Raw genomic sequence first — 11693 nt, 5'->3', positions numbered from 1 at the left:
TTTATTTCTCTCCCCTTCCCCCCCCTCCACCACGTTGTCGGTTCTGTGTGTCTATTTGCTGCATCTTCTTTGTCCGCTTCTGTTGTTATCAGCAGCACAGGAATCTGTTTCTTTTTGTTGCATCATCTTGTTGTGTCAGCTCTTCCTGTGTGCGGCACCATTCCTGCGCAGGCTGCACTTTCTTTCGCGCTGGGCAGCTCTCCTTACGGGGCACACTCCTTGCGCGTGGGGCTCCCCTACACAGGGGACACCCCTTCGTGGCAGGGCACTCCTCGTGCGCATCAGCACTGCGCATGGGCCAGCTGCACACGGGTCAAGGAGGCCCGGGGTTTGAACCACAGACCTCCCATGTAGTAGAAAGACGCCTTAACCACTGGGCCAAGTTCACCGCCCCCTAAGTCTTCGTTTCTTTGTGTTTGTAAAGTTACTACTTCCTACCTTGAAAGGATATGACATTCAATGAGTCAACTTATTTTCATTCTTCAAGGTTTATTGATTTCCTATCAAGTGCCAGGCACAGCTGAGGACATGGGAACAATAAAAACAGACACCACCTTTGAAAGCTGACAGTGGGCTCGGCATTGTTCTAAAGGGAGGAGTTCGGTTCCTTGCCAAAAACCTAGTAAATGTCAGGAAATTCCCAGAGTCCGCGTTCTTAACCACTGCCATTCACCATGGAGGAAAACCAAGTCATTACCTTCATGGAACTTTCATTCCAGAGAAAAGTGAATTATAGAAAACTACTGGGACATAGTTTATGATAGAAAAATATTAGTTTCTTTTCCTTGTCTAAATTTCATGACTAAAAGAGATTATCACATAAAATGAAGAGGAAGAGAAGCAATCTGAGGACTCTCCTTTTTCAGCTCCTTCCCTCCCTTACTCTTACTCAAAGAAAAAGACATTAATGAGCACTTGTTTTGTGACAGATGATTTCATTCATCTTAATCTATAGGTCAATGGTTCTCAAATTTTTAAGGGCCTCAGAATGGAGGACTTGTGAAAACATAGCCACCCCTGGAGGGTCTGAGTCAGGGTCTAAGGGATATCCCAAGAATCTGCACTTCTAACAAGTTTCCAGGTAGTGCTGATGCTACTCATTGGAGGACCACATGGTGAGAAAAACTGTCACAGAAGAACCTCAGGAAAATTATTTTTGTTCCCATTGTAAACATGAGGAAACTAACCTCAGAAAGGGTAGGTGCCTCACCAGAAGCTACACCCATAGGTAAGCGACACACAGGATTTGAACTGAATCAGACTCTGATTGAATCGGGATCTCTCTGACCCCAAAGCCCATGCTGTTTCCACTACACTTAAATTAGGGATTTAAAATTCTAGGATTTCCCTATCACATGTCTTTTCACTTTATTCTAGAATTTCTGTTCCTGAAAGGCAAAGTCAGGGTTTTGTGTGTGAGTGCATAAAATACTTTCATTTTCAATGAGAACAGAAGTTTATAAACACTATTTTTAAAATGCTTATGTCCATTTGACCAATACTTCCTCCTCTAGATATCATACAAGAAAACCAAAATATGGCCCAAAATACAAAGATTTAACTGCAACTACATTTTTTACAAAAATCTAGGTACCTAAATATCCAACATTAAAGAAATGATTAAATTATGGTATATCCAAAAGATGGAATATGATGAAGCCACTGAATACTGTTTATTTAGAATTTTTATAACATGACAAAATACTTATGATACAATGTTAAATAAAAGCAGAACATAACTAAATTTAGTAAGCTCTCAACTTTTATTTTAAAAAACACTGAAAAAAGACCAGAAAGAAAAAAAACTATAACATTAACAATATTATCTTTACTTCTAATAAATTTCTGTAAATTCTTATTTTCTATATGTATATAATGCTTTTTAATCAGAAAAACCAAGTATTTCTTTTTGTTAGCTAACTACAACAGATATTTTCAGAATTTCTCTGCAGAACTTTGCTTATTAGTCAGGTTCTGAATATCCATGAAAATTGAAACTGTGAATTTTAACGCAAATTACTTAATTCCAGATTACAATTTTAAAAGAAAAAACAAGAGCAAAAACTAAAATGACACCCAGAAAAAAGAGTAGGAAAATACCTGTAAAAATTATAAAAGGGATTATTTTTGGTTGGTGGAATTATAAGGCTTTTTTCAGTTTAGCAATTTTTATTTACATTTTCTATAATAGACATTAATTTTGTAATTAAAAAAGCCTTTGCTGTTTAAGAGAAAACCACCAAATGAATTACAGTACATAATAGAATATCAATAGCCATTAAAAATGTTTAAGAGTATTTAATAACATTTTTAGAAGTTTGCTGAACATATTATAAAACAGTATGTCCAAAATGTTCCCATTGCTTTGTGCAGAAAAAACAAAACAAAACCAATCTATATATACATGAAAACACTGTAGGAAAATCTACCAAAATATTAATAGTGTTTTACTCTAGGTGGTAAAAATTAGAAACTATCCTAATTTTGTTATTTTTCCTTCTATATTTTGGTAAATTTTCCTCCAATGAACATAAATTACTTTTCCAATATGCCAAAAAATCGTTTTACCTATATTCAACAGAAAAGTTACCTTATTAAATAAAAAAGATAGAGAAAGAGACAAGCAGGAGTTATCTTATTGAAAGATCCTCCTTCAAAAGGGCATTCCAGCTCTACCCTAGCTCTAAAAGTCTTGAAGCATCAAGAAGGCAGTCAGCACTGATCCTTCCTATTCCAGACTTAACAATGCTTGAGCATGATAGGACACCAGCAGTAGAGGTCACTCCTCTTAATGGGACAAACACACATCATCTGGACTCTCTAAGCAAGACCTGGGTAGAGATCAGGGTCTAGGGGAAAAAATGAATTGCCTCACAGGGCTTATGGATCTGATAACAAGTATACTTTGCAATCATGTGATTAAGGAAATGTAATATTTACATTGCAAATAATGTAATAACTACAGAATTATACTCAGACATGGCAGAGACCTCTGAGATCATCTAAAGACAATTGCCAGGACACTGTCTTAAGGATGTTACATAAATACTGACTGGAAACAATAACAGGTCATATAGAGAATCTTAAGCAAACAGTTCAAAAGCCTGGCTTCCTGTTTACACGATTTTAAGTCACTTTATTGCTAGTGACAAGGTGATTCAGCACTCTGATTTAATCTAAGAATTTCCTGGCTTTATACATAATAAAAGTGACTACAAAGAACAGCTGGAAAAATAAAAAGAAAAGAAAAAACAAACAAACAAAACAGCTGAAAAGCCTGAAGACACAAGAAATAAAAGAAAATTCCTGGACATGTCTTCCAACCCAAACAAGGAGAAACCTGCAACTAAACTGTCAATCTATTTCCAGATCGCTGTCCTCACTGTGACAAGCAGCAGAGTTACGTACAGATGTCAGTACCAAGACTTCCTTTTCTGGGAGTAATCCAAATTCTTGTAGAAAAGCTTCAAGGTCCACAGCAAAGAAATCTTCTCCCAGCTGGTCTGTTACACGAACAAAATTGCCAATCAACTCACCCCCCTTGTAGATCAATAGGGCAGGAAGGGCACTCCTGGTGAACCGAGTGCTGGCCCCAATAACTGAACTCTTCACCCGGCAGAATTTGACAGCTGGGTACTCCGTGGCAAGACAGATCATGCAACCATTCATGGCTTCCGTCCCCGGAATGCCATCCTCATATATGTGCACCATGATGAGAGTGCTTTTCTGTTCTTTATCAATCATGTCTAAAAACCCTTCTCCACTGTGGATCTCAAAAACCTGCTTGAATTCGGGACCTTTGTGAAGCTGCTGCCGCATCTCTTCCATTCTCTGCTTCCGGTACTGCTGCAGAAAGTCTTCATCATCTCTGTCTTTATTCATAAGAGCAAACTCCTGAAGGGTCATCTGCCAGAGGACCAACAAGCATAGGAGACGTGGAATAAAACAATTGCAATAATAGCCAACATATACTGAGTGCTTATTGCATATGAGCCACCACGCTAAGTGCTTACTATACAATATACCTCATTGAATTCTTAAGATAATTTCATCAGGAAACGACCTTTATTACTCCCTATTTACAAATGAGGTTCCCAGACTTGATGTTATATGCACAAGTTCACCCAGGTAGTAAATAAAAGATCAAGATTAAACAGATTTTTAAAAATTCCAATTTAACTACGGTATCACTGCCTCTCAATCCAATAGATAACATCAGATAGCATCACTTTATGGGCTTTTTTCTGTCAGTTGTGACAAGGGACTAAGTGATTTTATCCACTTTTTGGTTGTTAAAAAGACAATAAAACATTTAAAAACTTTAAAAAGCACACTCATAATCCCTGCCCCACACCCAATGCTTATATACAAACAAAATACTCATTCATAGTCACACACATTTTCTAAAAATTTATTTTCCTTTTTGATATTATTACCAGCCACATGATGCCGACATTGTTTTTGCTTTAATCATATCAGCATCATGAGTGTACCACTTAAGTTGTGACCTGCTTTTTGCTTTTGCCACTTAACATTATCATATCATAAATATTTCCTCATATTCCAAATTTTTAAAATAAAACTTTATACAATGAGCCATTCTTTACTTAACAACTTCTCTATTTCTGACATTCAGTTCTCTTCTACTGCAGATAACTTGGCAAAACAAGGATAGCCTTTCTCAAGGCTTACCCTTGTGACATTTTGCTTCATTCTGGTCTTTCGCCTCAGTATAAAGCAGCAGCTGTTAGCTGTTAGTAGTGGTCACACTGCCCTGCAGCTAGCTTAAGTTACAAAACTTCTTACATCTCTTGCCCTGGTGCAGCAAGTCATCTCTGGCTCCTGTAATAAACCCCCAGCTCTACCTGACCCTGCATAGACTGGGGTGTGAGGAGTGAAGGAGACTAGAATAGAAGAGATGTTTCTGTATTATAAGAAGCACCATTCTGAGTTTACTGTTTTCCTTATCATTCCCAATTTTCTTCCAGTCTCATAGCTCTCCACTCTCCCTCAGCTAATCAGAGTGGTTCTTTCTAACCTAATAAAAGGTCTGACCTATTAAAAGGTCTTTGCTTAAGTCTAAAGCCAGAAATCAGCCTCCAGGTCAAGGCTGGTCAAGGCTGGTCAAGGCTAATGTCTCACTCAATCCTCTAATCTGCTGCCAGATCCTGGCTGCTATTTTCAGTCAATAGCTGCTTTGGGCCAGAGTTAAATGACCTCAGGCACTCCTAGTCATTCACTTATGGTCAGAGGGGATGGGGGTGGGGGAAATAGGGGTTCCTTTTAATTTTGAGAAGGTAAAGAAGGGAGTCGGGGACATTTTCCAGTGTCTGCCTGCTTCTATTGTGTTGCCTCACTGGAATAAATTCTCATGAACAGGCTTCATGTGAAATGGAGGAATATCGTAGAAAGGGCAGGAAAATCTGGGTTAGGATCCTAGCACCACTTCGCACTAAATGTGGGAACCTGAGTAAATCACCTCCCCTCTCTAACACTGATTTCTTCATCTGTAAAAGGGGGATAATATTACCACCTTCAAAGGATCATTACAAGTTTCCAGCCCAAGATAAGTCATCCCTAAAGGAAAGGAAACTAACATTTACTGAGCACATTCAAACGGCCAGGCACTGTGAGAGGCATTTTACCTATGTGGGCCCATGAGAGAGGGATACTGACCTCTTTTCAACAATGAAAAACCTGACTTAGTGACAGAACTGAGATTAAACTCAAGTGTGTCTGAGTTATGACATGACTCTATACTTTTCCCAGCAGTGCATGCACGGCTTCTCGGAGCTCAGATCAAACATTCTCTAGCTCGTGAATATAATCCAAGTTCCAGTAGCCAGGGCAGCTTCTGAGAAAATCCTGGGTGCTGTTAATTACCTTCCCACTGATCTTCTCTTGGAGGTCCTTCTCTTTCTGTTGCTCTTCCTCTTCATCCAGATGGGACCTGCAATTCATGGAGAGCTTCTTGATCAGCCTTTCCATCTCCCGGCATTGCTCTTCCCTTTGCTCTGTCTCCAACTGCTTGAAACGGCGCCAGTCATTGATCACACCTTTTGGACCTAAATGGGAGTGAACATGAAGGTGACCAAGAAGAATGGGGACAAAATCATGGCCCAAATACTACAAACTGACATCTGTCTAAAGCTTGCTTTATCTACTGCACAGTAACACACAGGGGCAGAGTGGTCCTCATACAATGATGTCCACTGCAGCAGAATTTGCAATAATTAAAGGACCAAACTAATGCCCAACTTCAGGAGATGAGTTAAATAAATTACAGTTCATCTACTCAAAGGAATATAATTAACACGTAGAAAAAATGAGGCAGCTCTATGTTTCTTACCATGAAAGATGTTTGAAATACATTAGGTTAAACTGAAAAAGCAAAATGCAGAACATTGCAGTATGATCCAAATTTTATAAAAAGAAGCCTATGTGTATATATATATGACTAATATATGTATATTGATATACAAAGTGTATGCAAATACTTATATGTTCATAGAAAAAGGGTTAGAAGAACATGTAAACTGTTAACAGTGATTGTCTCCAAGTAGTGGGATCTGGGGCAACTGGTAAAAGAGACCTTTTACTTTTTTCTTTCTGTACTTTTGTTATTACATGAATTTTTTATAACAAGATTGTGGCAGGTAGTATTATTCTTTTGTTATTTATGCCACCACCATCACCACCCCACCCTAAAAGAGGATTAAACATTCCTAACCCTCGCCATGTGACCGGCAGTATCTCCTGTGGGATGAACACATATAGCCCCAGCCCACTAATGTCAGGCCTGGCATATTATATGACTTGCTTTGGCCAATGGAATGTGAGCACATGATATATACCAGGTCTAAGCCAAAGCTTTATGAGTCACTGCATGTCTTTAACAGTCCTCTCTTGCTCTCTGAACTCTACCATGAAAACACTGTATACCAAATAGGGTTACTCCTTCAGCCTAGCTCTTGGAATGAGAGGACATATGAAGCAGAAGCAGAGCCACCACTGAACCACAGCTAGCATGTAACATGAATGAGAAATAAATTTCTGTTACCATAAGAAGACCCCCACTTCTGTCTAAAATCTGTTTTGGATAAATCCTATCACAAGAAGATCCCACTACTAAGGTTTGGGGATCATTTGCTAGTACAGAAAAACTAATATAAAACTCTACATGAATCATGTATGAATGATACACTTCAATAAAAAAACTGAAAAAAAAAACTATATGAAGAAAACTCTAAAACACTATCAAGAAACATTAAGAAATACTTGAATAAATAGAAAAGCAACACCATGTTCTTGAATAGGAGACTCAACAACAGAAAGATATCAATTTCCCCTAAATTAACCTAAATATTTAATGCATTCCTTAAGACAAATACATAGACAGACATATGTGTGCATGCTCCTAAATCTGCTTTGGAAAAACAAGAAAGCAAAAGTTAGGAAAATACTAACACAGAATAGTATTTAAGGGTGACCAGCCCTACCAGACACCAAAATACATTATATTAAAAATAGTGTAACACAGTCCAATAATAGACAAATCAAAAGAGAGTTATAAGTACAGCTAAAGGCCCAAATATAAACAGAAATTCAGTATGTGACAAATCTAACATTTCACAAAAATGGAGAAATGATGGATTATCCAATAAGTAGTGTTGAATCAAATAAGTAGCAATATGATGGTGTGGAACATGGGACATGGGGTGCAGCAATGCCCAGAGATGTACTCACCAGATGCAATGGATGTGACATGATGATGGGGGAGAGTGTTATTGGGGGGGGGAGTGGTGGGGTAGGGGCGGTGGGGGCGAATGGGGACCTCATATTTTTTTAATGTAATATCTTTTTAAAAAAATGAATAAATTGAGTAGAATTTGGGAAAAAAAATAATAATAAGTAGCAATATGAAAAAAAGTTAAACTGGACCCCTATCATACCCTTTGCACCAAAATAAATTCCAGACAAATCAAATATTTAAATGTAAAAACAATATGAAATCATAGAAATACTAAGAAAACCATGGGACAATCTTTTTGTAATCATAGAGTGAAGAAAGGCATTTTAACTAAAAGACAAAATTAACAAACTATAAAGTAATACTTTCAAGTACATAAAACTTAAAATTTCTGCCAGGAAAATCATATAAAGTCAAAAGATAAAAAACTGAAGAAATACTTACAATTCATACCATTTATTAATTTCTTTAACTCATAAACCTTCCCAAGAAAAAAAGATCAACCATCCAATTTTAAAGCTGAACAAAGGATATAAAACTATCGCTTAAACGTATAAAAAGAGATTCAATCTCACTCTTAAAAAAATAAAACTATGACTAAGTTACCATTTTTCATCCACCAGGATAGCAAAGAGCAAAAAGTTGATTACAGTACAAGGGCAAGGGTATGAGTAAATAACATTTTGTTGGTCAAACCAGAAAACAATGCCACCTCAACTGACAACAATTTGGAAATATTGAATATAAATGTCATTTCTAGGAATTTATACTACCAATATATTCATACCTGTGATTTATACGATACCAAACCAGTAATCTAAAGAACAGGACTCAAACCCCATGCCAGTATGGATTTGCTACCACGATGCTATGGTACACATCTGTTCTGTGCGGAAAAAGACTAGAAGCATACACAATGAACTGGTGACACTGGGTTATCTCTGGAAGTGGGACTGGAGTTAGAAATCAGGAAACTTCTGATGAATACATATTTAATGGACATTTTTAAAGCCTATTGACAGAGCTTGGGATTTTCCAGTACCTGTGTTAACTGAGATGCCTTCGCCTGACAGCTCAGCCTCTGCAGGGATCGAACTGCCAGCCAGAGCACTCCTGCCTCTGTTCTTGTCCTCTGGGTCGCTGTCCTCATCCTCACTGCTGCTATAGTAGTACTGCAGCTTCTCACCCAACAACTTATCATCCAGGGTTGTCATGATACCTGGGAGGGGGCAACATATCAGGCTCTCTGCTGGCTTGAGTGAGACAGGAATGAATCTGAGGAGTAGGGGGCTTACTTGTGCTGAGATTCTACTCTTTATAGGTCCCTAAAAGTGATTTCTTTTTTTCCCATAAAGTTCTCAACCAATCCATACCATGACCCTATGAGAAAAGGACTGCCATGCTCAGATAAGGGAAGTTTCTCTGCCAAACTCTATAGCAAATGGTGGAGCTCGGATTAGACTCCAGAGCTGCCTGACTCCAAGTGACTGAAGGTATGAGTTGCTCTCTTCTGAATTATGTAAATTTGTACTAGTGCCATGGCTTGAAGGAATTTACTTAAGTGACTTAAGATTTTATCTACTCTTATTTTCAGTCTTCCTATCAGCTAAGACTGCTAGGTAATTGAAAAATTAGGTAAGAATCCTCAGGAAAAACTCAGCTCCAAAAAGCAACATCAATCGTCCGATGTTTTTTTTCTGAAACAGAACAAATGAATGTTAATGTTACAAGAGGTTAACATCAGGGTGATAGTTGGGCAAAAATACAACCAAACCAAATTATGAACAGCAGTATACAGTAATTTATTAATAATCTCCCATCAATGCTTCCAAAAAAGAAGGATCTAAGTAAAAGAAACCAGACAAAATGTACTACATTGTTTGACTTCCTCTATACAAAACATAAATACAAATAAATTAGAGATGGAAATAGATTAGCAGATATGTATGGCAGGGGAAGGAGAGAGAGATTGAAAGATGACTACCAAGTGCTAGGGTTTTTTGGCGTTTTTTTCTTTCCTTTTTTTTTTTTTTTTTTGAGTAATAAAAATGTGCTATTGATTGAAATGATGAATGCACAACTCTGTCATTATACCAAATGCTAATGATGGTACATTTTAGATGAATTGTATGGTTTATGAATGTTTCAATAAAACTGATTATAAAACAAATTTTTCTAAAAAAGAGTCTGATGCTGAGTTGCAGTGTGCCTAATTCAATTACCCATCTGTCTCTTGGCTTCAGCCTCTCAGTCAGCACAATGAAGGTTCAGACAGAAAATCACTTAAGTTCTATCAACTCTAACTGGCTGAAAAAAAGTTCCATGACAAGAGTTTAACAACTTCTAGGTGTTTAAAAACCTCAGCTTCGAGCCAGGCTTCTGTATCATAAGAAACCAGGCATATTTTGGGAGAAAGGTGTAACTCAGCTCCTCACAGGGTTGCTTGAGAATCCAGTAGGGATGGAGAGCAAGTTTAGCGCTTCTTCCTCTAGGGGCCCCAACACTGTGCAGCCTTCATTAGAGACTTATCACCCGGGCCTGTCTACAAAGTGACTCTCCACAACGGGAAAGGAAGCTCTTGAAAACAAGGACCTCTAATCTCATCAATACCTAGCACAAGGCCTCTGCACAACGTGCTAGAACCACATAAAGACAGGCTGAAATAACTTAAGAATCCGAGGGCTCCAACAGCCAGATGAGAAGTGGGGTACAAGGGAGGTAAGGCTCACTGAAAGAAAGGGACAGGTACGAGAGAATGGCAGCGCAAGATCGCAGGTCGGGATCATGGAGTGGCGAGGGATGGACCACGAGGCCACAAGGTAGGCGGACCGAGACTGGGTGGAGGTGAGCTCAGCGCTCGCCGGGCCGTAGAAAAGCTGGGCCCACGGAAAGGCGCGCGGATCCTTCAGGAAGCACAGGGGCGGTGGGACCAGCGGAGGCGGTAAGGACTGGGGTGCGCTGACTTAGGCCCTTTCACACAGGCCGCTGACCACCCTCCCTTCCGCATTCCACGACAGCTGCTGCTTCTCCACTGACGCCCGCACCCCGCAATGTAGTTACCTGGCCTAGCTCGCTCTGGATCCCTTCGGGCCGGCAGCTCCGGGTACCGGAAGAAATGGAGTGCTTGGTTAGAAGAAGAGAAGTAGGCCCGCCCTCTGAGTGCCAAGAGAAAAGCTGCCGGAATCTCGACTGCGCGGACCAATGAGGCCGACTTCTTACGTCACGGCAAACACACACTACCCAATTAGAAGAAACTTGTCTCTGCCACCGGGGGAGTAGCTACCGGTCCTACTTTGAGGCAAAACACCTCCACAGTATCAGTACGCTTTTGTTTGCTTTGGTTTATGTTTTAGTTTGTGTGGTTGATACCAAGCTATAAGCAAGAAGAATTAAGAAGGATTTATTTACTCCCACTTTTTTTATTTTTATTTTTTTTCATCACATTGCTTAAGACGAAAAAGACAGATTGGGAGACGTTAAGTAATTTGCCGAAACACACAGCCTGTAAGTACAAGGCTTGGATTTTTTCCCCCTTTAAGCAGATTACTCTCCCACTCTCCAAAAGGAGCATTTCACACCTCTCGTCTCAAATCTTCAGCACTCCGTTCTCAACCTTGGCTCAGCTGATGACCTTGATTCCTATTTCACCTGATGAATGCAAGCAATCAGAAGAGAATTGCACTTGTTCTCACCCCCCGAATGTACCAACCACCCCCCCACACACACACACACACAAGCTGTACCTATTAAATGAAGCGCATTGAAACTGAGGATCCCATTCTTGTATCCTAACGAAGAACTTTTCTCCTGCAATTATCTCCTCTCTCCTGCATTATCACGTCTTCTTTTACAGCACAGTAATAGGCTTTCATAGTTCTCTTTTTTAACAACAAAAAACCTTTATGATAACTTTTACGACCTTTAAGATTGTTACAGGGCGGCG

The 11693-nt window shown here is 39.2% G+C and overlaps 1 protein-coding gene across 2 annotated transcripts; it reads right to left on the bottom strand.

Annotated features, from left to right (window-relative positions):
* Positions 1–1649: 1649 nt before the first annotated feature.
* PDCL (phosducin like) lies at positions 1650–10994 on the bottom strand. Of its 2 annotated transcripts, none has more exons than XM_004463439.4 (4): positions 10811–10994; positions 8793–8969; positions 5884–6065; positions 1650–3906 (listed from the first exon to the last, which is right to left on the bottom strand). In XM_004463439.4, exons 2-4 carry the CDS (start codon positions 8962–8964, stop codon positions 3355–3357), a joined length of 906 nt encoding a protein of 301 aa, XP_004463496.1. In that variant the 5' UTR covers positions 8965–8969; positions 10811–10994; the 3' UTR covers positions 1650–3354. The 2 variants fall into 2 exon arrangements, with proteins under 2 accessions (XP_004463496.1, XP_004463494.1); XM_004463437.5 differs by having other exon boundaries at positions 8793–9447; positions 10811–10956.
* Positions 10995–11693: the final 699 nt, after the last annotated feature.

This window comes from Dasypus novemcinctus, chromosome 8, assembly GCF_030445035.2.
Source record: "Dasypus novemcinctus isolate mDasNov1 chromosome 8, mDasNov1.1.hap2, whole genome shotgun sequence".
Taxonomy (NCBI): domain Eukaryota; kingdom Metazoa; phylum Chordata; class Mammalia; order Cingulata; family Dasypodidae; genus Dasypus; species Dasypus novemcinctus.
The sequence above is the reverse complement of the archived record's forward strand: the minus strand, read 5'-3'. Positions and strand labels throughout refer to the sequence as shown.

Bases quoted from the DNA above. Each gene is read 5' to 3' on its own strand.
- PDCL (XM_004463439.4), bottom strand. From the start codon at position 8,964: ATGACAACCCTGGATGATAAGTTGTTGGGTGAGAAGCTGCAGTACTAC. The intron at 6,066-8,792 runs GTACTGGAAAAT...ACTCCCATTTAG, and splicing joins AGGCATCTCAGTTAACACAG to GTCCAAAAGGTGTGATCAAT. The intron at 3,907-5,883 runs GTAATTAACAGC...GTCCTCTGGCAG, and splicing joins AAGAGAAGATCAGTGGGAAG to ATGACCCTTCAGGAGTTTGC.